We start from the raw sequence: 27,671 nt of genomic DNA on the forward strand, positions 1-27,671 counted from the left end.
GGGTCCTCAACTCCAAAACCAATCGTATTTATTGAGTGCTATGTGCAGAGCATTGTACCAAGAGCTTGGGAGAGTAGGTGCTCAATAAATACTACTGATTACTGATTGACAAAGCAGAAAGAAGGAAGGAGAATCGCAGGGGAGGGGGTCCTCAACTCCAAAACCAATCGTATTTATTGAGCGCTATGTGCAGAGCACTGTACCAAGCGCTTGGGAGACTACAACACAAAAGAGCACGGTGGATAGAGCACGGGCCTGACAGTCAGAGGTCGTGGGTTCTAATCCCGACTCTGACGCTTGCCTGCTGCTCTGGGCCTCCAGTAACCTCCTCAATTCCCATTTTACAGAGACTTTGAGCGCCACGTGGGACAGGGCCAGTGCCCAACCTGATTGTCTTGTAACCACCCCGGCGCTCAGTGCAGTGGTTGGCACATAGTAAGCACTAGATACCATTATTATAAGTGCTTAGTACAACACTCTGCACACAGCAAGCGCTCAATACGATTGAATGGATAGTAGACACGTCCCCTGCCCAGAATGAGCTTACCCAGAAGATGGGATTGGCATCTCCTTCCTGGGAGGAGGGGTTTCCCCAGGGGTCGGGAAGCTTAGGGAGTACGCCCCCCTGCCCCCTGAAGCCCCTCTCGGAGGTTCTCCAGACCTGAAATGGGAGTACTGTGGAGCCCAGGCGGGGAACAGACGGTCCCCTGGCTGGGAGCACCGGAGCACCGGAGCAATGGAGCAGCGGGCCCTGGGCCCGGCCGGCCAGCGGGGACGATCCCTCTCCTCAGTCTCCTAACAAAGATTCAGATTAATGATCGCTCATTCCTAATTGTCAAATTTCTTTTCCTTCATCCTGTGTCTAATCACCAGTGACAGAAACCATTACGCAAATGAGAGCAGACGACTTCCCCCAACTGTTCGCGTCGGTAAAAACCTTGTAATTTAGAGCTCTGATTTGTAGAGGAAAGCTGCGTTTCCCCAAGGCGTCCGGGGCATCTGTTCCACTTACACTCCGAGAGCAGCCACTTCCGCTCCCCCCCCCTCACGCCCCCATTAATCCTCAGCTCCCAACAAATATTTGACTTTGCAAAGCAGTAATTAGAACTTACTTTGCATGTGGGTATCCAGGCTTCCCGGAGGAGGAAGACGATGAGGAGGACCGGGGCTGGGCCGTCTCCCGGGGTGACCACTGATGTAACAAGAGGGCTTTGGCCAGTAGGCCTGCTCTACTCTGGCTAATAACTTGTTTCCGGCCCCCGAAGGGACCTGGGGCCTACAAAGCCAGAGGAAGCAGTGTGGCCTAGTGGGAAGAGCACAGGCCCGGGAGTTGGAAGGACCTGGGTTCTAATCCCGGCTCTGCCACTTGTCTGCTGGATGACCTTGGGCCGGTCACTTTGCTTCACTGTGCCTCTGTTCCCTAATCTGTAAAACGGGAAGACCCTGAGCCCCAAGTGGGACAGGGACTGTGTCCAACCTGATTAGCTTGTACCAACCCCAGTGCCGAGTACGGTGCCTGCCATGTACATAATAATAATGATGATGATGGCATTTGTTCAGCCTTTACTATGTGCAAAGCACTGTTCTAAGCACTGGGGGGGATACAAGGTGATCAGGATGTCCCACGTGGGGCTCACAGTCATAATCCCCACTTTACAGATGAGGTAACTGAGGCCCAGAGAAGTTAAGTGACTTGCCCAAGGTCACACAGTAGATATACATATCTGGGCCCCCAGTGGGCGAAGCCTTCCCGACTGCCCGTTTCTGTAGGTAGCCCCTGGCCCAGCCGCGGCGTGACAGGGTCGGGGGGAACCAGCAGCTGATCTCCCCTTCCCCAGAAACCCCTAACCCGTGGGGTCACGGTCAGGGAGAGCGGGGGTCGGGCATCTCCCTCGGGTTTTTCGCCTCGAGCAGATTTCCGGGCGGGAGTGGAAGGTCTTGGCTGTGATGGCCGCCAGCTGCGCCGCCCTGAGGCTTGGAGAGGTGGGAGGATGGTGGGGGGCCGGAGAGGAGGGGCCCAGTGTTGGGTAGGGACTGTCTCTATATGTTGCCAACTTGTACTTCCCAAGCGCTTAGTACAGTGCTCTGCACACAGTAAGCACTCAATAAATACGATTGATTGATTGATTGATTGGGTGCCAACTGCTGCCGAGGGAGGGGTCTGAGCAGCCACGGCGGAGTGGGGCAGTGACTGGCCCAGACATTTCTCTCCCTCATGGAGGGGGCTCTTACACGGGGAGAAGGCTGCAGCTTGGCCAGAAGTACAGAGTTCAGCCCAGGGGGTTGGAGAGCGTCCTCCTCCTCCTCCACACCACCGCCCAGGGCAGTGGCAGGTTCACGCGTTCTCACACTCAAGCAGGTAAACTCGATGATCGAACGTTTCCAACTCCCCAGACGAAAGGAGTCCTCAGCCTCTTAGACAAGTTCTAAAAGCTGGACACACACACACACATACACAATGTCACCTACACCCTCGGGCAGCGGTCCTCTGGCCAACCAGCTCCGCTGTCTCCCAGGGGCCCCAGACCCAGCCTCGGCCCCTCTTGGCCTCAGGACAAGCCTGTTCCCAACCTGCCTGAGGGACCATTTCTGGGGATGGGGGTGGCTGAGGGCAACCTTAGTGCCTTGTTGGGTTTTTTTCCAATCAATCGTACTTATCGAGCGCTTACCGTGTGCACGGCACTGCACTAAGCGCTTGGGGAGAGTACAATACATAAGCAGACTGTAAGCTCCTTGTGGGAAGGGATAACGTCTAACCTACTGTTGTACTGTACTTTCCCGAGCGCTCAGTACAGTGCTCAGCAGACAGTAAGTGCCCCATAAACGATTGAATGAATAAATGAATAAACACCACTGACGGATTCCTCTCCCTCTGAACCTGCTGCTCCTGCGCCAACTGACCCCTGCTTCCCGGTACAGGAGGCCTGGGCTTCCCACTCGGCGGGGGGAGAGAAACAGGACAAAGCGGCCCACACTCAAGGTGGTTCCCAAAGACGGTTGTATTGAAAGACCTACACTTCAAAGAGTTCCGTGTCCTTCACGCTGACTCTTTCACACGCGCCAAGAAGAGCGCGCACGGTTTCCCGACATCGCGGGGGGGGTGTACCGAAAGCACAGGGATTTACCAAACCATCGGCCTTCCCCGCACCCCGACGGCAGTCCATCAGTGCATCGTAAAATGAAAGAGTTCCTAACGCGGACACCGCTGCTCGGACATTAGAGGTTTAGAGGGTTGAAACCTTTGGCGAAAAAAAAGAAGCGGGCTCCTTGAGTCCCTCCACCGGCCCCCCTCCCGCGGCACCCGCTGGACCGCTCTTCAAAGGGGAGTCTGGCGGTCCCGGCCCTCCTTTCTCCCCGTCCGGCCGGGTCAGAAGTGAGAGGGGCTGGGAGGGAGGAGCTTCCTCCTTGCTGCGGGGCCAGCTTAGCTTGCCGAATGTTTTTCTGAGGTCCTAGTGTCTGCTCACGCAGGCCAGGGGGGCCCTGGCCCCTGTCCGGTTCAGCCTCACCCTCCTCCTCCTCCTCCCGACCACCGGGCTGCCTGTTTCTGTGACTCCAGACGCATTTTGCCCCTCTCTTCCCCAGGTGGGTTCGGGCCACAGGCCCCCTGCCTCGGCTTCTCTCCTCCCCGCAGGGCGGGGGCTGGCACAATGGGGGAAGTGAGCCGGTTCCCCCGATGAGCCACAGAAGCCTCGGGTGGACATCAAGAAGGCCTGAGGGAGGTGTTCTGGGTAGACTCCTGGGGGGTACAGAGGGTACGCCTGCTGCCCCCGTGGGAGGTCTGCTCAGGCAACCTGGGGCCAACTGAGGCACAAAAGGGTAAAGTCCAACAGGAAAAAACCCCTCGCTGGAGCTAAGCAGCCGTGCAGAGGGAAAGCCTCGATACGTCCGGCCACGGGATAGATACACACAGGGATAAACACACACGTGCACACTCACACTCACACATATATACAATTCCTACAGAAATCACTGCTTGGGCACTTCCTAGGGGTTCGGTCGCATCCCTTGCCGGCGAGGAGAGTCACGGCGGGCGTCTGTGCTTTGGAACTCGTTATCCCCCGGTCCCTGGGGGTCCGCTCCCAGAGATCACCTCCTCCACTTCTCCTCCTCCTCCCGGCGCCGGCTGATGTCTCTCCGGCAGCCACGCCGGCGTCCCATCACCTGGCCACGCCGGGAAGCTGGGGAGGGGGTGGGGGCGGCGGGACCGTGCCGCCGTATACCGGGCCCGGGGAGGCCGCCGGGTGCTCTCGGGTGCCTCGATGACACAAAAGGCCGAGGGGACGCCCGGCAGCCCGGAGGTCAGCCTGATCCAGCTGCAGGTGGGCAGCGGATGTCCAGCTCTGGCCTGAGGGAGAGGCGGGGCGGAGGCCCGGTGACCTCGGGCGGGATTTCATTCCGACACTCCAGGGGAGGGTGCTGCTGGCCCCGGGCTGCGGCCGGAAGCCCGAGGGGGTCGAGTGGGGACGCCGGGGGCTCCGAACCAAGAACTCCGGGGCAGAGACCGGAGGGGAGTCCGGGGAGAAGTCACTCGGGGGAGGGAGGACAGAGGGAGCGGCTACCCACTCTCCACCCGCTTCCACGCACCACTCCGCCCCGCGCCGCCGACGGGACCCCGAGTTAAGTGCTGCGTGCGACAGTAGCGCTCGGGAGCTTCCGGTCTGCGTCGGTGAAGCGGCGTGGATGGCGGTGGCCAGGGAAGCCGCCGCGGGCTGGCTAGTCGTATCGGCCCTTAATCATCGTGTTCAACAAGGGGCCCACCTGTGTGGAGACACCCGGAGTCGGTCGCTGGCCCCGCACGGAGCCGAGGGCGGCAGATGAAACCGGCTCCTCCTGCCAACCCGACTGCTAGGCAAGCGGGGACTCGGGGACCCTGAGGCCTACACCCCCATCCCATCTCTCTGAGGAGTGGCTCTCGACTGCTTTAACTGCCTCCCTGAGTCCCCGCGGGACTCGTTCTTTCTCATCACCTCCCATTCCCTAACACTCAACAGCCTCGCCTCGTGGCCGTCCAACGGATGCCCCGCTCCTGCCAAGAGACCGCAAGAGCTCTGCGCCCGAGTAATGCCATGTGGGCGTGCCCGTCTGCACGTTCATCGTGACGCCCTGCACCCTGCCAGTAGCATTCTGAAGACGCTCGTCATTTTCTGGTGTCTTTCCTAGCGGGAAATGCTGGCTCACAATCATTTACAGAGCCCACGGACGGCACTTCCAGGAACTGGACTCCAAGAGGAGAGACGCTTCGCACCCACAGGGCTATCACTTTGCCCCAACTCTGACCAAGTCTAAGGAGTGTGAGACTCTCCCCAAGTCTTCTCACCAGAGCCTCAGGACAGAGGTGGTGGGGGCGGCGGGGGATGGACGTGGGAAGAGGCCTGCCCTTGCCTACACGTGCGTCTATGTGCATGTGTGAGACATGCTTTACAGCCCTCTCCATTTACAGGAGAATACAATCGGGGCCCACCCAGATTGGCACACGAGTACCCCCGGGGAGCCTTAGCGGCAGCCGAGAACAAATTCCATCGACCCATCTGGCAGAGGATGGGTCCCGCTAGGAAAGCCAGCTTGTTTTTGAACGGGGCCACCTCTTCTGAGGGGTAAAAAGGACCCCACCTCTAGGACCCGTCGCATCAGGGGCCCAAGCCCGGGCCCCCCACGGCAGGCCGCTCAGGCCAACTGCAGCCCCTGGGGCCGGATGTACCTCCTGTGGATTTCCCAGCGCCTCGCCCAGCATCTTCTCGATGTTCCTCATTATTGCCACTTTCTGATGAGCCTTGAGGGGGTATTCAATTCTCTTAGGGGTGGGAGCGCCCTGAAAAGGAAAAAGCCACTGGTTAGGCATCCGGACCAGCCCCCCCGATCGCCTCATGATCCCAGACCCGACAGGAGGCCGAAAGCGCAGCACCCAGAGAATTGACCCCCGGCGGATCCGCTCTCCCTGCACAGAAATCCATTTTCCATGCAGTCCTTCCTCTCCCGGTCCCCGGGAGGCACATGATTAAACAGAGAGGCTCTGCCTTCTCAAGGGGAGCCCCGGGTGGACTTTGGAAAACACGAAGCTTCTCCTCTACCTCGGTTATTATCGGCCGTGACAACCTACGCGATGGGGCCCACGAGTGGCTGCGGGAGGGGGTGGGGGGTAGAACCTTTGGGTCCAGAGGTGACAGTAGTGACAGCGAGTGTGCGAATCTGCCGTCGTTACAGAGACGGTTTGCCAGCCACCCATCTCTCTCCCCCAGTACGCCCGCAAAAACATCATCCTCCGGGCGGTGCTTCTCTTGCTCGCTGACGGGGCCCGACGCTATTTCTAGTCCCACCTCCTGGCCCAATTTACCGTACCCTCTACCCTCCGAGCAGCTGCGAGACCTGGGACTGCCCGAGGCCAACGGCGCCGCTCTGGCTACCCCAGAAGACGGGGGTCCTGGAGCAGGGGAGGGGACGGCACTCACCTTGTACCAGAAGTTCACAGTGATGGTGGTGCCGCCATTCAGCAGAGACTCGATATGGTGCCACCTGCGTCGAAAAGACAACCGAGACCCTCGAGCCCAGCTGACCGATCGACTGGTGAACCGATCGACGGCATTTATCGGCTTAATGTGCGCAGCGCTGAACTAGGCGCTTGGGAGGGGACGATACGATGAGACTTGGCAGACCCGATACCTGCCCCGCAAGGGGAGGGAGACTTTTCGGAGTAAGAGAGGACGAAAGAGGAGTAATGGCAGGTGGAGGGGTAAATGAGGTCTCTGCTCAGGCTTTGGATGCAAAAGAGACACAAGAGAAGGGGGAGGAGGAGGAGGCAGCGGCTGGAATTAGCAATAAATACCTATTCTCCTCCTTTGGGGCCCAAGCGGGACAAGAACTGCGTCTGATCTGAGTAACTTGCATCCACCTCGGTGCTTAGAACAGTGCTTGCCACTTTGTAAGCGTTTAAAGAATACAGAATACCGTAATCGTCATCGTCAACAATGGTCTTGAGTGCTTATTAGGTGCAGAGTCCTGAACTAAACGCCTGGGAGAGTTCAACACAAGAGCTGCGGACGCGTTCCCTGACCACAGGCTTAAATCAGTAAGTTGGAGAAGTCTCCTTCAAACCCGAACGTACAGCCTTGGGCTATGCTGGCTCTCTGCCTTTGGTGGGAAGTCCTCCCCCGACCTGGGAGCCAGGCTCACCCATCGCCCCTTCCTTACCAGTACATGGGGATGTAGAGGACGTCTCCGGGGCCGACCACTGTCTCGTAACCAACCACGTTCTGGAAGTTGGGGAACCTCTCGTAGTCGGGATTGTCAAAGTCCACCTGGCAAATGGGGGGGGGGGGGGGGGGGGGGATCTTGAAATCCAGAGCTCCGGACGGCCCGTGGCTGCCAGGTTTGTTCAGGAGGACCCCGGCGCTCAGCTGCGGGGCCCCGAGTATGCAGGGAAGAAGAACAGGGCGGAAAGCACGCAGGGCCCCCACCCCGGCTCCCCAGCGGAGAAAACTCTGTGGTGCCCCGTGGCACAACTTACCTCTCCCCGGGCACCAACTGGAGGCCACTGGCTCCCCAAAGTGTGAAAAAACTCGCCTTGTGGATGAGGAGTTGGAGTCTGGAGGGCAGCTGCCTCCCTCAGTGAACCAAACGTGCCCCTCAGCCTCCTCACCCAACACACCGGGGCCCCCGGGGCCTCGGGAGTGGCATCCACACCGAGGGGCCCGGCTTCTGCGGACGCCTCTTAACCCTCTTACGGCTCCAGCCCACGGGTCACGAACCAACCCCTCTAACCTTGTAGCCCGGCTTTGAGCGTTCATTTCCCCAAGCCCACTGGTCCCCACCCCGAGGCCTATGAGAACGCAGGCCGACTATGAACTGTGACTCGAAATGGAGAATCCCTTTCCCCCGACACCGTGCTTTCTTTTCTCTCAGACGCTTATGTTCGTGACCACGGAAGGCAGCACTGCTAAGCCAGCTGGGAAAGAGGAGGAGGAGGAGCGAAGAGAAGCAGTGAGGCCTAGTGAACGGAATCAGCAGGACCTGGGGTCTAGTCCCGGCTCAGCCACTTGTCTGCTGTGTGACCTGGGGTAAGTTCACTTCCCTTCTTGGGCCTCAGTTACCTCAGCGGTAGAATGGGGATGAAGACTCTGAGCCCCATGTGGGACATGGACTCTGTCCAACCTGACTACCTTATAGCTACACCAGGGCTCCGAACGGTGCCTGGCACACAGTAAGCGCTATACAAATTAAAAAATTAGTGCTACAGGCTGAAACCCAAAAACCCTTCAGTGAGAAAGAAGGCAGACACAGGTCACCCCTCTCCTCCAAGGGCCCGTCCCGCTGTCCTAGTACAGCAGGTCACTTCCCCGCCGTCGGTCAGCCGGCCGGGGCCCTGCCCTCACCTGGCTCTGCCGGTCACAGGGGTGGTGAACGGGGTACGGGTAGAGGCACTCAAACTGGTCTGGAGGAAACAGGATGCAGCGCTTGTAGCCCTTGATCTGAGCAAAGAAGTTCTGCTGCTCATCGTAGTGAGCCGGGGTCACATTCCCTGCACCGGGGAGAGAAAGAGAGAGAGAGAGAGCGTGAGCGAAAGAACCACTTCTGGCCCCAGAACACCACCGGGCAGTGGCGGAGGCTGACGCCCCCCGCCGCCTCCCCTCTCCCGTGGGATTCTGGCCGGGGACTTACCTTCCATGCCGATAAGCAGCAGGTTGGAGGTCAATTGCCCCCAGCCACGCTTCCCCTGCTGCTTATTGATCCAGTTCCAGTTAAAGCCCAAGAAGTCCACTACAATCTTCCTCCCCACCGTGTCATTGAGAGTCTGCTGCAAATACAACCTGCGTTTCCCAAGGAGAGAGCAACGTCAGCGAGCCACGGCCCTCCCCGCCCGCGCTCGGGCCCCAAACGGCCCCGCCTCGCCTCTCTCGGCATCGCAGAAGAGAGAGGAAGGGCACTCCTCTTCTTTCCAAAGCTCCACACCTCCCTCTGGACAGGAACCCCCAGCGGGCACCCTCCCCCTCCGCCCCCACCCTGACCGGCGGCAATTCCCCGCCTACGACTATTAAGCCCACTACGATCCTGGCCATCGCGGACAGGTGAAGTCGCAAGTCACCATCCTGAAAGGATACAAGAGTGGAACGGCGGCAGGCTGGGCTCTTTGGGGGGAGGTCGCGTGATGACCACCTCTCGGAGCTCCTCTCTCTCAAGGGTTAACCTGACCACCGTCACTCTCCAACTCACCCCCTTCACCCAACCGTGGCTTCCAATGGTTGGGCTCATCAAATCCAAACTCCTCCACGGGTACCTCAAGGCACTCAATCAGTCGACTGATGCTATGTCTTGAGAGGTTACAGGGTCTCTCATGATGACTGTTGTTAGCACTTATTAAATGCTCAAGATGAGCAAAGCGCTGTGCTAGGTGCTGGGGTGAGGGGGGGCGGGGGTCAAGCTGGAACTCCATTCAGACCCGTTCCCGGAGCCACCGGGGGCTCAGCGTTTAAGGGGGAGGAGACGGACACACGACACGATTCCAACCTGGTTGGATCAGCCCGAGATATGGACCCAAATTTGCCCGTTCGAGGCTTCCGAGAGGAAAACTCGTGAGAAGGCTGAACGACGGGCAGTGGGGGCCGCCCGCGGAGGCTTGACCGCTCTAGGCGGCAGCGGGCGGTCCTGGGAGAGAAATCTCCAGGAAACGTGTACCAGCTTTGGGGGGATTGAGGGGGGAGCAGCTCCTGGGGAAAGGGGGGCCGGCTCCCCGTGTCGGGTGGGAACAGGGAGGCCCCGCAGACCCTACGATGGAGGAGCTCTAGGCCTTCCCCCTCCCCTTCCCGTTCCTACCAAACTTGCCCCCGCCTTCCACAACGGACTCTTTGGCCTCTGCGCTCCTGCATGGGCCATTCCCTGCATCTGGAAAGGGGGTCCCCCGTCCCACCCATCACTGACCCCTCAAAAATTTGGTCTACGCGTGTCCCTTTTCAAAATCACTCCTCCTCTTTCTCCAGGAAGCCTTTCTGCATGAATCCCAATACAGTCACTCCACCGGCACGCGAGTGGGAGTGTTGGATGGGGCCACTTTGCCCTGTCACGCCATCGCATTGCGAACCCCTGGAAGGCAGGGCCCACGGCGGACTTTGCCTTGGCGATTCTCCGCGACCCCCAGGATCGTAGCTTGCCCGCAGTCAAGAAGCAGGCTGGAGACACTGTGACGACGAAGCGGCCGAACAAATAACCAAGTGAAGGGAGGACAGAAGGGGCACACCTACTGTGACCCTCACTGGCACCTTGGGAAGATGTTCCCAAGATTCCTCAAAAATCTCCAGTGGCTACCAATCAACCTACACATCAGGCAAAAACTCCTCACCCTCAGCTTCGAGGCTGTCCATCCCCTCGCCCCCTCCTACCTCACCTCCCTTCTCTCCTTCTCCAGCCCAGCCCGCACCCTCCACTCTTCTGCCACCACTAATCTCCTCACTGGGCCTCGTTCTCGCCCGTCCCACCGTCGACCCCCGGCCCACGTCCTCCCCCTGGCCTGGAATCCCCTCCCTCCGTGCATCCGCCAAGCTAGTTCTCTTCCTCCCTTCGGAGCCCTACTGAGAGCTCACCTCCTCCAGGAGGCCTTCCCAGACTGAGCCCCCTCCTTCCTCTCCCCCTCCCCATCTTCCCTGCCTTACCTCCTTCCCCTCCCCACAGCACCTGTATATATGTTGGTATGCATTTATTACTCTATTTTATTTGTACATATTTATTCTATTTATTTTATTGTGTTAATATGTTTTGTTCTCCATCTCCCTCTTCTAGACTGTGAGCCCGCTGTTGGGTAGGGACCGGCTCTAGATGTTGCCAACTTGGACTTCCCAAGCGCTTAGTACAGTGCTCTGCACAAAGTAAGCGCTCAATAAATACGATTGATTGATTGAATGAATGAATGAATGTTGCAAGCCAGGGGTCCTTGGAGCCTTGAAAACCCCCGCGCCCCCAGAGCGCCCTGCACAGGGTCACGGGGAGGCTACCTGTGGGGAGGGTTGCCAACAGCCAGAGAGCAGAGCCCAACACACGGTCGGGGGCTGGAATCTGCCTCAGTTACGGGGCCCAGGGATCAAGATGACAAATTAGAGACCTTCGCTCCTGGCCTACTCCCCCGCTGCAGACCCATCCAGGAGATTCCAGCTCTCCTGACCATTTCTCCACCCACGAGAAGCAGCGGGGGCCTAGTGGAAAGGGCACAGGCCCGGGAGTTTGAGGACCTGAGTTCTAATCCGGCTCCGCCACCTGCCCGCTGTGTTGCCCTGGGCAAGTCATTTCCCTTCTCTGGGCCTCGCTTTCTTCACCTGTGACATGGGGATGCAACACCTGCGGTCCCTCTTATTCTAGACTGTGAGCCCACTGTTGGGTAGGGACTGTCTCTATGTGTTGCCAACTTGTACTTCCCAAGCGCTTAGTACAGTGCTCTGCACACAGTAAGCGCTCAATAAATACGATTGATTGATTTAGACGGTGAGCCCCGGGTGGGACGGGGACTGTGCCCAATCTGACGGTCTTGGATCTAGCCCAGCCCTCAGTAGGTTGCTTGGCACAGGGCAAGCGCTTTAACAAATACAATCATTAGTGTTATTGCTAGCCCCGTGCAGCTGGAAGCCTGGGTTCTTCATTTCCTCTACTGCACATATTTACATTTTTTACATATCTATTCTATTTTATTTACATATCTATTCTATTTTATTTTGTTAGTATGTTTGATTTTCTTCTCTGTCTCCCCCTTTTAGACTGTGAGCCCACTGCTGGGTAGGGACTGTCTCTATATGTTGCCAACTTGTACTTCCCAAGCGCTGAGTACAGTGCTCTGCACACAGTAAGCGCTCAATAAATACAATTGATTGATTGATTTACACATAGTAAGCGCTTAATAAATGTCATTTAAAAAAAAGCACTGTAAGCACTCAATAAATACGATTGATGATGATGATGCACCATCCCCCAAATCTTCCCCACTATTTCCCAACAGGCCTGAAACACGGAAGCCGGTATTCCCAGAGCCAGGCTCTTTCTCCACCCAGCCCACGTCCCCCAGTTCTATTCACTGGGCCAACCAGTTCCCGGGAGCAGGCCCCCACGGCCCAGACTTGCCGATTTCTCATTAGACCGGAGACCCTCCGGTCTAAACCTGCTCCCGCCCCCGCCCAGAAGGACGGACAAGGACGCCTTCGGACCACTGACCTCTCCTCGCTCCCCCGCCTCTGGATGTCCTGCAGCTTCTCCACGAACTCGTGAAACTTCATCTCCTCCCTGTTGCTCCTGGGCTTAAAGTTCTTGAAGTTGGCCATCTTCTTCTCATCGTAGTAGAGGAACTTGTGGGTGCCGGCGCTGTACACGGAGAAGTCGCCGTTGCCGATGTTCTCCTGCAGGTAGTCCAGGTCCCATTTGAGGGCAGGGTACACCAGGTTCGTGTCTGTCAGCACCACGGGCTCCTGGGAGGGAAAGCAAGGCACCGCTCTGCCGCGGCCGAATACCGCAGACCCCACATCACCTGACTGACTTCCCCTCGCCGGGGAGTTGCGGCCACTTCCGCACTTGGAGGGAGGGGCATTTCCCGATTTATCGGTATCGGTCTCCCTCGCTTAATCAGTCGATCCATCCCACATGGGGCTCACGGTCCCGTTTTATAGATGAGTCCCAGAGAAGAGAAGTGACTGGCCCAAGGTCACACAGCAGACAAGCAGAGGAACCAGAACCCGAACCCGGGTCCCTCTGACTCCGGAGTTGGCGCCCTACGGCAGCTTTGCCTGTTGTGACCTCGGGCTGGTCGCTTCACTTCTCTGTTCCTTCCTTTCCTCATCTATAAAATGGGGGTTAAATTCCCGTTCTCCCCACTCCTTGGACTGAGACACGTGTGGGCCCGGGATCGCGTGCGACCTTATCTCACATCATCCCCTTTGCATATTAGAGTGTTTGGCACACAGCAAGCACTTAATATTCTCTCCTTCATTCAATCGTATTTGTCCAAGCGCTTAGTACAATGCTCTGCACAGAGTAAGCGCTCAATAAATACGATTGAATGATTTGAGGGCTTACTGTGTGCAGAGCACTGTACTAAGCGCGTGGGAGAGTACAATGCAATAATAAACTAACGCCCCGACCCTGCCCAACCCCTCAGTGAGTTCTTGATCTCACCTCCTCTCCCGGAACCATTAGAGAAGCTGTGTGGCCTAGTGGCAAGAACCCGAGCTTGGGAGTCGGAGGTCGTGGGTTCTAATCCCTGCTCCGCCGCTTGTGACCTTGGGCGAGTCACTTCACTTCCCAGGGCCTCAGTTCCCTCATCTGGAAATTGGGGATGAAGACTGCCAAGGCCCATGTGGGACCACCTGATGACCTGATATCTACCCCCAGCGCTTAGAACAGTGGTTGGCGCATAGTAAGCCCTTAATAAGAGAAGCATCATCATCATCAATTGTATTTATTGAGCGCTTACTGTGTGCAGAGCACTGTACTAAGCGCTTGGGAAGTACAAGTTGGCAACAGATAGAGACAGTCCCTACCCAACAGTGGGCTCACTGTCTAAAAGGGGGAGACACAGAATAAAACCAAACATACCAACAAAATAAAATAAATAGAATAGATATGTACAAGTAAAATAGAGTAACAAATATGTACAAACATATATACATATATACAGGTGCAGTGGGGAAGGGAAGGAGGTAAGATGGGGGGGGATGGAGAGGGGGACGAGGGGGAGAGCAGCGCGACTTAGTGGAAAGAGACAGGGCTTGAGATTCAGAGATCGTGGGTTCTAATCCCACCTCCGCCACTTGTCTGCTGTGTGACCTTAGGCAAGTTACTTCACTTCTCTGGGCCTCGGTGACCTCATCTCTAAAATGGGGATGAAGACTGTGAAGCCGGACGTGGGACAACCTGATAACAACAATAATAATAATTGTATTTAAGTGCTTACTATGTGCCAAGCACTATTCTAAGTGCTGGGGGAGATAGGTGGTCATCAGGTTGTCCCACGTGGGGCTCACAGTCTTAATCCCCATTTTACGGACGAGGTCACTGAGGCCCAGAGAAGTGAAATGACTGGCCTAAAGTCACATGGTTAACAAGCGGCAGAGCTGGGATTAGAGCCCATGACCTCCGACTCCCAAGCCCGGGCACTGTTTTGTTTTGTTGTCTGTCTCCCTCTTCTAGACTGAGAGCCTACTGTTGGGTAGGGACCATCTCTGTTGCCGATTTGTACTTCCTAAGCGCTTAGTCCAGTGCTCTGCACACAGTAAGCGCTCAACAAATACAACTGAATGAATGAATGAATGAACTAAGCCACTTTACTTCTCATGATGACCTGGTATCTACCCCCAGCGCTTGGCACATAATAATAACCCTAATGGCACTTGTTAAGTGCTTACTATGTGCCAAGCACTGTTCTAAGTGCTGGGGCGGAGGGATGGACAACCTGATCCGGTTGTCCCATGTGGGGCTCACAGTCTTCATCCCCATGTTACAGAGGAGGGAACTGAGGCCCAGAGAAGTGAAGCTACTTGCCCAAAATCACACATGGAGCCGGGATTAGAACGCATGACCTCTGGCTCCTAAGCCTGGGTTCTTTCCACTGAGTCAGGCACATAGTAAGCACTTAACCAATATCATGTCATTATCAATAATAATAATAATAATGGCCCTTGTTAGGTGCTTACTATATGTGAAGCACTGTTCTAAGCACTGGGGGGGATACAAGGTGATCGGGTTGTCCCATGTGGGGCTCACAGTCTTCATCCCCATTTTACCGATGAGGGAACTGAGGTCCAGAGAAGTGAAGCGACTTACCCAAAGTCACTCAGCTGACAGGTGGCGTTGGCGGAATTAGAACCCACGACCTCTGGCTCCCAAGCCCGGGCTCTTGCCAATGAGCCACGCTGCTTCCCATGAATAATAATAATAATAATGAATAACGATGGCATTTGTTAGGCGTTTACTATGTGCGAAGCACTGTTCTAAGCGCCAGGGGAGATACAAGCGCCACGGGGGGGGCTCACAATCCGAATCCCCATTTTCCAGGTGAGGGAACTGAGGCTCAGAGAAGTGAAGCGACTTGCCCAAAGTCACCCAGCTGACAAGGGGCGGAGGTGGGATTAGAACCCACGACCTCTGGCTCCCAAGGCCGGGCTCTGGCCATTGAGCCACAATCCTTCTCTATTGTTGTGATGAGTAGGATGCCGCTGCCAGGGTTGCCGGGGCCTGGCCCAGGGTGTGTGTGTACGTGCCCGGGGAGGGGTGTACTCCCAGGATTTGTGCCTGGGATTTATTCATTCATTCATCCAATCGTATTTATTGAGCGCTTACTGTGTGCAGAGCACTGGACTAAGCGCTTGGGAAGTACAAGTTGGCAACACATAGAGACGGTCCCTACCCTACAACGGGCTCACAGTCTAGAAGATAACGATGGCATTTGCTAAGCTGTTACTATGTGCCAAGCACTGTTCTAAGCGCTGGGGAATTTACAAGGTGATCAGGTTGTCCCCCGTGGGGCTCACAGTGTTAATCCCCATTTTACAGATGAGGTAACTGAGGCCCAGAGAAGTGAAGTGACTTCACTTCTAAGCGCTGAGGGGGGTACAAGGTAATCAGGTTGTCCCACACGGGGAGCTTACAGTATTCACCCCCATTTTCTAGATGGGGTACAGTCTAGACAATAACGATGGCATTTATTAAGTGCTTACTATGTGCCAAGCACTGTTCTAGGCATTGGGGGGACACAAGGTAATCAGGTTGTCCCACATGGGAGAGCTTACAGTATTCACCCCCATTTTCCAGATGTGGTACAGTCTAGAAGATAACAATGGCATTTGTTAAGCGCTTACTATGTACCAAGCACTGTTCTAAGCGTTGGGGGGATACAAGGAAATCAGGCTGTCCCACACCGGGGGGTGGCTCACAGCCTTCACCCCCATTTTCCAGATGGGGTACAGCCTAGAAGACAACGATGGCATTTGTTAAGTGCTATGTGCCAAGCACTGTTCTAAGCGCTGGGGGGATAGAAGGTAATCAGATTGTCCCACACCGGGGGGCTCACAGTCTTCACCCCCATTTTCCAGAGAAGGGAACTGAGGCCCAAAGAATAATAATAACAACAATAATAATGACGGCATTTATTAAGCGCTTACTATGTGCAAAGCACTGTACTAAGCGCCGGCAGATTGTCCCTCGGGGGGCTCCCAGTCTTCATCCCCATTTTCCAGATGAGGGAACTGAGGCCCAGAGAAGTGAAGTGACTTGCCCCAAGTCCCCCAGCTGACAAGTGGCGGAGGTGGGATTTGAACCCACGACCTCTGACTCCGGAGCCCAGGCTCTTTTCCACTGAGCCACACTGCGGCTCAGTAATAACAATAACCATGATGGCATTTATTAAGCGCTTACTCTGTGCAAAGCACTGTTTTAAGCGCTGGGGAGGACACAAGGTGATCAGGTTGTCCCACGGGAGGGGGGCTCATGGTCTTCATCCCCATTTTCCAGATGAGGGAACTGAGGCCGGGAGAAGTGAAGTGACTGGCCCCAAGTCCCCCAGCTGACAAGTGGCGGAGGCGGGATTTGAACCCACGACCTCTGACTCTGGAGCCCGGGCTCTTTTCCACTGAGCCACGCTGCGGCTCAGTAATAACAACTATCATGATGGCATTTACTAAGCGCTTACTCTGTGCCCATCACTGTTCTAAGTGCTGGGGGAGGTTCCAAGGTGATCAGGTTGTCCCACGGGAAGGGGGCTCACAGTCTTCATCCCCACTTTACAGATGAGGGAACTGAGGCCCAGAGAAGTGAAGTGACTTGCCTCAAGTCCCCCAGCTGACAAGTGGCAGAGGTGGGATTTGAACCCACGACCTCTGACTCCAGAGCCTGGGCTCTTTTCACTGAGCCACGCGGCGGCTCAGCAATAACAATAATCATGATGGCATTTGCTAAACGCTTACTCTGTGCAAAGCACTGTTCTAAGCGCTGAGAACGTTACAAGGTGATCAGGGTGTCCCACGGGGGGGGGGCTCACAGTCTTAATCCCCATTTTCCAGATGAGGTAAGTGAGGCCCAGAGAAGTGAAGTGACTTGCCCCAAGTCCCCCAGCTGACAAGTGGCGGAGGCGGGATTTGAACCCACGACCTCTGACTCCGGAGCCCGGGCTCTTTTCCACTGAGCCACGCTGCGGCTCGGTAATAATAATAACCACGATGGCATTTATGGTTATGATGGCACAGTCTTTTAGACTGTGAGCCCACTGTTGGGTAGGGACTGTCTCTATATGTTGCCAATTTGTACTTCCCAAGCGCTTAGTACAGTGCTCTGCACACAGTAAGCGCTCAATAAATACGACTGATGATTTATTAAGCGCTTACTCTGTGCCAAGCACTGTTGTAAGCGCTGGGGAGGACACAAGGTGATCAGGTTGTCCCACGGGGGGGGGGGGGCTCACAGTCTTCATCCCCATTTTCCAGATGAGGTAAGTGAGGCCCGGAGAAGTGAAGTGACTTGCCCCAAGTCCCCCAGCTGACAAGTGGCGGAGGCGGGATTTGAACCCACGACCTCTGACTCCGGAGCCCGGGCTCTTTCCCACTGAGCCACGCTGCGACTCAGTAATAACAATAAACATGATGGCATTTATTAAGCGCTTACTGTGTGCCAAGCACTGTTGTAAGCGCTGGGGAGGACACAAGGTGATCAGGTTGTCCCACGGGGGGGGGGGGGCTCACAGTCTTCATCCCCATTTTCCAGATGAGGGAACTGAGGCCCAGAGAAGTGACGTGACTTGCCCCAAGTTCCCCAGCTGCCAAGTGGCGGAGGCGGGATTTGAACCCACGACCTCTGACTCTGGAGCCCGGGCTCTTTTCCACTGAGCCACGCTGCGACTCAGTAATAACAATAAACATGATGGCATTTATTAAGCGCTTACTGTGTGCCAAGCACTGTTCTAAGCGCTGGGGAGGACACAAGGTGATCAGGTTGTCCCACGGGGGGGGCTCACAGTCTTCATCCCCATTTTCCAGATGAGGGAACTGAGGCCCAGAGAAGTGACGTGACTTGCCCCAAGTTCCCCAGCTGCCAAGTGGCGGAGGCGGGATTTGAACCCACGACCTCTGACTCTGGAGCCCGGGCTCTTTTCCACTGAGCCACGCTGCGGCTCAGCAATAACAATAAACACGATGGCATTTATTAAGCGCTTACTGTGTGCCAAGCACTGTTCTAAGCGCTGGGGAGGACACAAGGTGATCAGGTTGTCCCACGGGAGGGGGGCTCATGGTCTTCATCCCCATTTTCCAGATGAGGTAAGTGAGGCCCAGAGAAGTGACGTGACTTGCCCCAAGTCCCCCAGCTAACAAGTGGCGGAGGCGGGATTTGAACCCACGACCTCTGACTCCGGAGCCCGGGCTCTTTCCCACTGAGCCACGCTGCGGCTCAGCAATAACAATAATCACGGTGGCATCTGCTCAACGCTTACTCTGTGCAAAGCACCGTTCTAAGCGCTGGGGAGGACACGAGGTGATCAGGTTGTCCCACGGGAGGGAGGGAGGGGGGCTCACGGTCTTCATCCCCATTTTGCAGATGAGGGAACTGAGGCCCGGCGAAGCGAAGTGACCGGCCCCGAGTCCCACGGTGTGTGTGTGTGTGTGTGTGTGTGTGTGTGTTTGTGTGTGTGTGTGCGCGTGCGCGCGGCCGCCCCCGTCTCACCTCGTTGTCGATGAGCTCCTCGGCGCGGGGGTCTCCCTGGCGGAGCCGCGGGATGGGCCGCGTCCGGAACCCGTAGGCGCGGAGCTGACCCTCGGCCCACGGCGGGGCCCCGCTCCCCGGGCTCCCCGGGCTCCCCGGGAGGCCGCCCCCCGGGGCCCCGCCACAGCCGCCGCCACAGCCCCCCGACGACGACGACGACGCCGCCGCCATGGCCGCCCGCCGCCGCCGCCTCCCTGGGCCCCCGAGCCCCGGAACCGGAAACCCCGCCCGCACCCCAGGGGGAACCATAGAGGCGGCCGGGAAGAGCGACCCGGAGGCGGCGCCGGCGGCGGTGGGGAAGCAGCGCCCCCGCCAGGACCCGAGGGGCGGCCGCCCGAGGTGGGGGGGGAGGGGGAGGGGGAGGGGGAGGGGGAGGAGGAGGAGGGAGAAGGAGGAGGGGGAAGGAGGAGGAGGAGGGAGGAGGAGGAGGTGAAGGAGGAGGAGGTGAAGGAGAAGAAGGAGGAGGAGGAAAAGAAGAAGAGGAAGGAGGAGGAGGAGAGGAGGAAGAGAAGAAGAGGAAGAAGGAGGAGAGGAAGAAGAAGGAGGAGAGGAAGAAGAAGGAGGAGGAGAAGGAGAAGAAGGAGGAGGAGGAGGAGAAAAAGAGGAAGGGGGAGGAGGGGGAGGGGGAGAGGAGGAGGAGGGGGGAGGGGGGAGGAGGAGGAGGGGGAGGGAGGAGGAGGAGAAGGAGTAGGAGGAGGTGAAGGAGGAGAAGAAGGAGGAGGAGAAGGAGAAGAAGGAGGAGGAGAAGGAGAAAAAGAGGAAGGGGAGGAGGGGGGGAGGGGGGGAGGACGAGGAGGGGGAGGAGGAGGAGGGGGAGGAGGAGGGGGGGAGGAGGAGGAGGGGAGGGGGAGGAGGAGGAGGGGAGGGGGGAGGAGGGGGAGGGAGGAGGAGGAGAAGAAGGAGGAGGAGGTGAAGGAGAAGAAGGAGGAGGAGGAAAAGAAGAAGAGGAAGGAGGAGGAGGAGAGGAGGAAGAGAAGAAGAGGAAGAAGGAGGAGGAGGAGGAGGAGAAGAAGAAGGAGAAGAAGGAGGAGGAGAAGGAGAAGAAGGAGGAGGAGAAAAAGAGGAAGGAGGAGGAGGAGGAGAAGAAGAGGAAGGAGGAGGAGGAGGAGAAGAAGAGGAAGGAGGAGGAGACGGAGAAGGAGGAGGAGACGGAGGAGGGGGAGGAGGAGAAGGAGGAGAAGAAGAAGAAGAGAAGCAGCGTGGCTCAGTGGAAAGAGCCCGGGCTTTGGAGTCAGAGGTCATGGGTTCGAATCCCGGCTCCGCCACATGTCTGCTGTGTGACCTTGGGCAAGTCACTTCACTTCTCTGAGCCTCAGTTACCTCATCTGTAAAATGGGGATGAAGAGTGTGAACCCCACAAGGGACAACCTGATCACTTTGTATCCCCCCCCCCCAGCGCTTAGAACAGTGCTGTGCACGTAGTAAGCGCTTAACAAATGCCAACATTATTATTATTATTATTATTAAGAAGGGGGAGGAGAAGAAGAAGAAGGGGGGAGGAGGAGGAGACTGTGAGTTTCCCGTGGGACAACCTGATCACCTTGTATCCTCCCCCCAGCGCTTAGAACAGTGCTTTGCACATAGTAAGCGCTTAATAAATGCCATTATTATTATTAAGAAGGAGAAGAAGGAGGAGGAGGAGACTGTGAGTCTCCCGTGGGACAACCTGATCACCTTGTATCCCCCCCAGCGCTTAGAACAGTGCTTTGCACATAGTAAGCGCTTAATAAATGCCATCATTATTATTATTATTAAGAAGAAGGAGGAGGAGGAGACCGTTAGTCTCCCGTGGGACAACCTGATCACCTTGTATCCCCCCCCCAGCGCTTAGAACAGTGCTTTGCACATAGTAAGCGCTTAATAAATGCCATTATTATTATTATTATTAAGAAGGAGGAGGAGGAGGAGGGAGAAGGAGAAGGAGGAGGTGAGGAGGAGGAGGAGGAGGAGAAGAAGCAGCAGCAGCGTGGCTCAGTGGAAAGAGCCCGGGCTTTGAGGTCATGGGTTCAAATCCTGATCCCACACTTGTCAGCTGTGTGACTTTGGGCAAGTCACTTCACTTCTCTGGGCCTCAGTTCCCTCCTCTGCAAAATGGGGATTAAGACTGTGAGCCCTCCGTGGGACAACCTGATCACCTTGTAACCTCCCCAGCGCTTAGAACAGTGCTTTGCACATAGTAAGCACTTAATAAATGCCATCATTACTATTAAGGAGAAGAAGGAGGAGAAGAAGGAGGAGGAGGAGGAGGCGGAAAATAAGGAGGAGGAGAAAGAGAAGAAGAAGGAGAAGAATAGCATTTATTAAGCACTTACTAGGTACAAAGCACTGTTCTAAGTGCTGGGGAGGTTACAAGGTGAACAGGTTGTCCCATTGGGACAGTCAGCGTGGCTCAGTGGAAAGAGCCCGGGCTTGGGAGTAAAAGGTCGTGGGTTCTCATCCCGACTCCCCTTGTCTGCTGTGTGACCTTGGGCTAGTCATTTCACTTCTCTGGGTCCCAGTTACCTCATCTGGAAAATGGGGATTCATTCAGTCGTATTTATTGAGCGCTTACTGTGTGCAGAGCACTGGACTAAGCGCTTGGGAAGTACAAGTCGGCAACAGATAGAGACGGTCCCTACCCAACAGCGGGCTCACAGTCTAGGGGATGAAGACTGAGCCCCACGTGGGACAACCTGATCACCTTGTATCTACCCCAGTGCTTAGAACAGTGCTTGTGGCACATAGTAAGCATTTAACAAATACCATCATCATCCCCATTTTACAGATGAGGGGACTGCGGCCCAGAAAAGTGAAGTGACACAGCTGACAATTGGCAGAGTCGAAATTTGAACCCATGACCTATAACAATGACGGCATTTGCTCGTCCGTTCATTCGTATTCATTGATAAGAATGATGGCATTCGTTCATTCATTCATTCAGAGAAGCAGCGTGGCTCAGTGGCAAGAGCCTGGGCTTGGGAACCAGAGGTCATGGGTTCCAATCCCGGCTCCGCCACTTGTCAGCTCGGTGACTTTGGGCAACCCGCTTCACTTCTCTGGGCCTCAGTTACCTCATCTTTAAAATGGAGACTAATAATAAGAATGATGGCCTTTGTTAAGCGCTTACTATGTGCAAAGCGCTGTTCTAAGAGCTGGGGGAGGATACAAGGTGATCAGGTTGTCCCACAGTGGGGGCTCACAGTCTTAATCCCCATTTTACAGATGAGGGAATTGAGGCACAGAGAAGTGAAGTGACTTGGCTCAGAATCACACAGCTGACAATTGGCGGAGCGGGATTTGAACCCGTGACCTCTGACTCCAAAGGCCTTGCTCTTTCCACTGAGCCACGCTGCTTTTCCAAGTGAAGTGACCTGCCCCAAGTCACACAGGAGACAAGTGGCAGAGCCAGGATTAGAACCCACGACCTCTGACTCCCAAGCCCAGGCTCTTACCACTAAGCCACGTGGCTACTCCTCATAATAATAACAAATTGCAGCTGCTTATAACAATAATAATAATGGCTTTTATTAAGCGCTTACTATGTGCAAAGCACTGTCCTAAGCGATGGGGAGGTTACAAGATGATCAAGTTGTCCCATGGGAGGGCTCACAGTCTTAATCCCCATTTTACAGATAAGGGAACTGAGTCCCAGAGAAGTCAAGTAACTTGCCCAAAGTCACACAGCTGACAATTGGCGGAGCCGGAATTTGAACCCAGGACCTCTGACTCCAAAGCCCAGGTTCTTTCCACTGAGCCACGCTGCTTCTCTACTCCTGATAATAATAAAAATAATATAATAAAATATTGAAGGGGCTTCTTGTAATAATAATATAATAATATATCAAGGCTGCTCCTAATAATAATAATAATATAATAATGATATACCATTCATTCATTCAATCGTATTTATTGAGCGCTTACTGTGTGCAGAGCACTGTACTAAGCGCTTGGGAAGTGCAAGTTGGCAACATATAGAGATGGTCCCTACCCAACAATGGGCTCACAGTCTGGAAATGGACTCACAGTCTAGAAGCTGCTTCTCCTAATAATAATAATATAATATATTGAGCTGCTTCTAATAATAATAGTAATATATCGAAGCTGCTTCTCCTATAATAATAATATTTTGAAGCTGCTTCTCATAATAATAATAATAATATATCAAAGCTGCTTCTAATAATAATGATAATATAATAATATATTGAAGCTGCTTCTCCTAATAATAATAATATATTGAAGCTGCTTCTAATAATAATAATATAATATATCAAAGCTGCTTCTCCTGATAATAATAATATATTGAGCTGCTTCTCCTAATAATAATAATATATTGAAGCTGCTTCTAATAATAATAATAATATAATAATATATCAAACCTGCTTCTCACAATAATAATAATAATAATGGCATTTATTAAGCACTTACTATGTGCAAAGCACTGTTCTAAGCGCTGGGGAGTTTACAAGGTGGTGATAATAATAATAATATAATAATACATTGAAGCTGCTTCTCCTAATAATAATAATATTATAATATACTGAAGCTGCTTCTCCTAATGATAATAATAATATCTTGAAGAAGCTTCTCCTAATAATAATATAATATATTGAAGCCACTTCTCTTAATGATAATAATATCTTGAAGCAGCTTCTCCTAATAATAATATATTGAAGCTGCTTCTAATAATCATAATATATTAATACATCGAAGCTGCTTCTCCTAATAATAATAATGTAATAATATATCAAAGCTGCTTCTCCTAATAATAATAATAATATATCGAAGCTGCTTCTAATAATAATAATATAATAATATATGGAAGCTACTTCTCATAATAATATAATAATAATATATCGAAGCTGCTTCTCATAATAATAATAATAATAATGGCATTTATTAAGCACTTACTATGTGCAAAGCCCTGTTCTGAGCGCTGGGGAGTTTACAAGTTGATAATAATAATAATATAATAATACATTGAAGCTGCTTCTCCTAATAATAATAATATAATAATATATTGAAGCTGATTCTCCTAATGATAATAATAATATCTTGAAGCAGCTTCTCCTAATAACAGTATATTGAAGCTGCTTCTCCTAATAATAATATAATAATAATAATACATTGAAGCTGCTTCTCCTAATAATAATATCTTGAAGCAGCTTCTCCTAATAATAATATATTGAAGCTGCTTCTCCTAATAATAATAATATAATACATTGAAGCTGCTTCTCCTAATAATAATAATAATAATATCTTGAAGCAGTTTCTCCTATTAATAATATATTGAAGCTGCTTCTCCCAATAATAATAGTAATATAATAATATATTGAAGCTGCTTCTCCTAATAATAATAATAATATCTTGAAGCAGGTTCTCCTACTAATAATATATTGAAGCTGCTTGTTCTAATAATAATAATATAATAATACATTGAAGCTGCTTCTCCTAATAATAATAATAATATCTTGAAGCTGCTTCTCCTAATAATAATATAAGCTGCTTCTCCTAATAATAATAATATCTTGAAGCAGCTTCTCTTACTAATAATACATTGAAGCTGCTTCTCCTAAAAATAATAATATAATAATACATTGAAGCTGCTTCCCCTAATAATAATAATATATCGAAGCTGCTTCTCCTAATAATAATAATGTAATAATACATTGAAGCTGTTTCTCCTAATAATAATAATATATTGAACCTGCTTCTAATAATAATAATATAATAATACATTGAAGCTGCTTCTCCTAATAATAATAATGATAATAATAATAATATCTTGAAGCAGCTTCTAACAATAATATATTGAAACTGCTGCTTCTCCTAATAATAATAATAATAATAATATAATAATACATTGAAACTGCTGCTTCTCCTAATAATAATAATAATATAATAATACATTGAAGCTGCTTCTCCTAATAATAATATATTGAAACAGCTTCTAATGATAACAATAATATATTGAAGCAGCGTGGCTCAGTGGAAAGGACCCAGGCTTGGGAGTCAGAGGTGGTGGGTTCTAATCCCACTTGTCAGCTGGGTGACTTTGGGCCAGTCACTTCACTTCTCTGGGCCTCAGTTACCTCATCTGTAAAATGGGGATGAAGACTGTGAGCCCCAAGTGGGACAACCTGATTCATTCATTCATTCATTCAATCGTATTTATTGAGCGCTTACTGTATGCACAGAGCACTGTACTAAGTGCTTGGGAAGTACAAGTTGGCAACGTATAGAGACGGTCCCTACCCAACAGCGGGCTCACAGTCTGGAAGGGGGAGACAGACAACAAAACAAAACATATTAACAAAATAAAATAAATAGAATAAATATGTACAAACATACATACATTCAATCATATTTATTCATTCAATCGTATTGAGAGCTTACTGTGTTCAGAGCACTGTACTAAGCACTTGGGAAGTCCAAGTTGGCAACATAAAGAGACAGTCCCTACCCAACAGCGGGCTCACAGTCTGGAAGGGGGAGACAGACAACAAAACAAAACATATCAACCAAATAAAATAAATAGAATAAATATGTACAAGTAAAATAAAGAGTAATAAATATGTACAAACATTCATTCAATCGTATTTATTGAGTGCTTACTGTGTGCAGAGCACTGTACTAAGCACTTGGGAAGTCCAAGTTGGCAACATAGAGAGACAGACGGTCCCTACCCAACAGCGGGCTCACAGTCTAGAAGGGGGAGACAGAGAACAAAACAAAACATATTAACCAAATAAAATAAATAGAATATGTACAAACATATATACATTCATTCAATCGTATTTATTCATTCAATCGTATTGAGCGCTTACTGTGTGCAGAGCACTGTACTAAGCGCTTGGGAAGTACAAGTTGGCAACGTATAGAGACAGTCCCTACCCCACAGCGGGCTCACAGTCTAGAAGGGGGAGACAGAGAACAAAACAAAACCTATCAACCAAATAAAATAAATAGAATAAATATGTACAAACATATATACATTCATTCAATCGTATTTAGTCATTCAATCCTATTGAGCGCTTACTGTGTGCAGAGCACTGTACTAAGCGCTTGGGAAGTCCAAGCTTATTCTGAGTCAAACACTGTTTTAAGTGCTGAGGTAGGGACAGGTTAATTGGGCTGGACACAGTCCCTGTCCCACATTGGACTTCCTAAGTGGAAGGGAGAGTTTGTGTCCACATCCCTAATTTATTTCTATTGATGTCTGTCTCCCCACCTAGTCCTTAGCATCCTGGTGGGCAGGGAAAGTCTACCAACTTGGCTGTATTGTCCTCTCCCCATTGCGAACCTCCCCAAAGCGAGATACGGACCAGAGTGGGGAGAGGCGGGAGGCAGGGAGGTCAACGAGGAGGCTGATGCAGCGATCGAGGCTTTCGGATATTCGGATTTCGGCTTTCAGAGAGGAGACGGAGTTAGATGAACGTGGGAGCAGTTGGGATGGAGAGGAAAGGGTGGATTTTAGTGGTGTTGTGAAGGTCGAACTCCCGGGACTGTGTAAGGGGGTTGAGTTAGAGAGATGAATCGAGGATAAAGCCAAGACTATAACAGAATACGGAGAAGCAGTGTGGCCTAGTGGATAAAGCCCAGGCTTGGGCATCAGAAGGATCTGCGTTCCAATCCCGGCTCGGCCACTTGTCTGCCGTGTGACCTTGGGCAAATCACTTCACTTCTCTGCGCTTCAGTTATCTGTCAAATGGGGATGAAGACTTGTGAGCCCCATGCAGGGCTGAGACTGTGTCTAATCTGACAACCTTGTATCTACCACAGTGCTTAGTACAGTGCCTGCCACGCTGTAAGTGCTTAACAAATACCTTAAAAACACACAGAAAAAACCCCCAAAAAACAGAAGGTATTAGAGAAGGATTTTTGCGAGTACGTAAGTTGTGTCCGCAGCTGCTCGACTTCTTCCCTCTGCTCGGTTATTGCTTTCAGAAACTCTTGGTTCGTCTGCCGGAGAGAACCAAAATCAAATGGGAGAATCTAGAGGCTCTATTATGTTTCTTATTTTGAGGGCTTGGACCTTTAGGGAAGCAGCGTGGCTTCGTGGAAAGAGCACGGGCTTGGGAGTCAGAGGTCGTGGGTTCTAACCACTTGTCTGCTGTGTGACTTTGGGCAAGTCGTTTAACTTCTCTGTGCCTCAGTGACCTCATCTGTAAAATGAGAATTAAGACTGGGAGCCCCACTTGGGACAACGTGATGTCCTTGTATTTACCCCACTGCTTAAAACAGTGCTTAGCAAATAGTAAGCGCTTAACAAATACCATCATTATTATTATTATTTTATAGAGCCCGGGCCTTGGAGTCAGAAGGACCTGGGTCTCATCCCGGCTCTGCCACTTGTCTGCTGCGTGACCTTGGGGAAGTCACTTGACTCCTCTGGGCCTCGGTGACCTCATTTGGAAAACGGGGATGAAGACTGCGAGCCCCATGTTGGACCTGGACTGTGTCCACCTGATTACCTTGCATCTACCTCAGTGCTTAGAACAGTGTCTGGCACACAGTATGTGCATAACAAATGCCATAAAAAAATAGCTTTTTTGCAGCTAGGAATTTTACATCATTAAACATTCACACGAAGAAAGTCTCTATATGTTGCCAACTTGTACTTCCCAAGCGCTTAGTACAGTGCCCTGCACACAGTAAGCGCTCAATAAATACGATTGATTGATTGATTGATTGAAGAAAGAGGAGGTTAAGAGGGCTCCTTATTTTCATAGTACGGATTCCTCCCGAGGGGCCTTATCAAAATGAAAAGATTCTCCCTGTGGACATCTTTTCCCTATTAATGACTCGGAGCCTGTTTCTCCACTTTCTGCCTCGATGTCTTCATTGGCTATGTGGAGCTTCCGTGTCAGCTGTTGGAAATTGTTCAGTTGATCCTAAAGCCATCAATCAATCAATCAGTCAATCAGTGGTATTTTTTGAGCACTTACTGTGTGCAGAGCACTGCATTAATATTAAGCACCTGGGAGAGG

At 52.4% G+C, this 27,671-nt stretch overlaps 1 protein-coding gene across 1 annotated transcript; it reads right to left on the minus strand.

Annotated features, from left to right (window-relative positions):
- Positions 1-2,981: 2,981 nt before the first annotated feature.
- HIF1AN (hypoxia inducible factor 1 subunit alpha inhibitor) lies at positions 2,982-27,264 on the minus strand. Its single transcript, XM_038758627.1, has 10 exons — positions 27,253-27,264; positions 26,573-26,643; positions 18,667-18,796; positions 12,181-12,431; positions 8,653-8,801; positions 8,367-8,512; positions 7,186-7,292; positions 6,447-6,510; positions 5,699-5,809; positions 2,982-4,758 (listed from the first exon to the last, which is right to left on the minus strand). The coding sequence occupies exons 1-10, from the start codon at positions 27,262-27,264 to the stop codon at positions 4,714-4,716; spliced, it is 1,086 nt and encodes a 361-aa protein (XP_038614555.1). The 3' UTR covers positions 2,982-4,713.
- Positions 27,265-27,671: the final 407 nt, after the last annotated feature.

This window comes from Tachyglossus aculeatus, chromosome 16, assembly GCF_015852505.1.
Source record: "Tachyglossus aculeatus isolate mTacAcu1 chromosome 16, mTacAcu1.pri, whole genome shotgun sequence".
Taxonomy (NCBI): domain Eukaryota; kingdom Metazoa; phylum Chordata; class Mammalia; order Monotremata; family Tachyglossidae; genus Tachyglossus; species Tachyglossus aculeatus.

Bases quoted from the DNA above. Each gene is read 5' to 3' on its own strand.
- HIF1AN (XM_038758627.1), bottom strand. The intron at 8,513-8,652 runs GTAAGTCCCCGG...TCCCCGGTGCAG, and splicing joins GCTGCTTATCGGCATGGAAG to GGAATGTGACCCCGGCTCAC. The intron at 7,293-8,366 runs GTGAGGGCAGGG...CCCATTTGCCAG, and splicing joins CCTGTGACCGGCAGAGCCAG to GTGGACTTTGACAATCCCGA.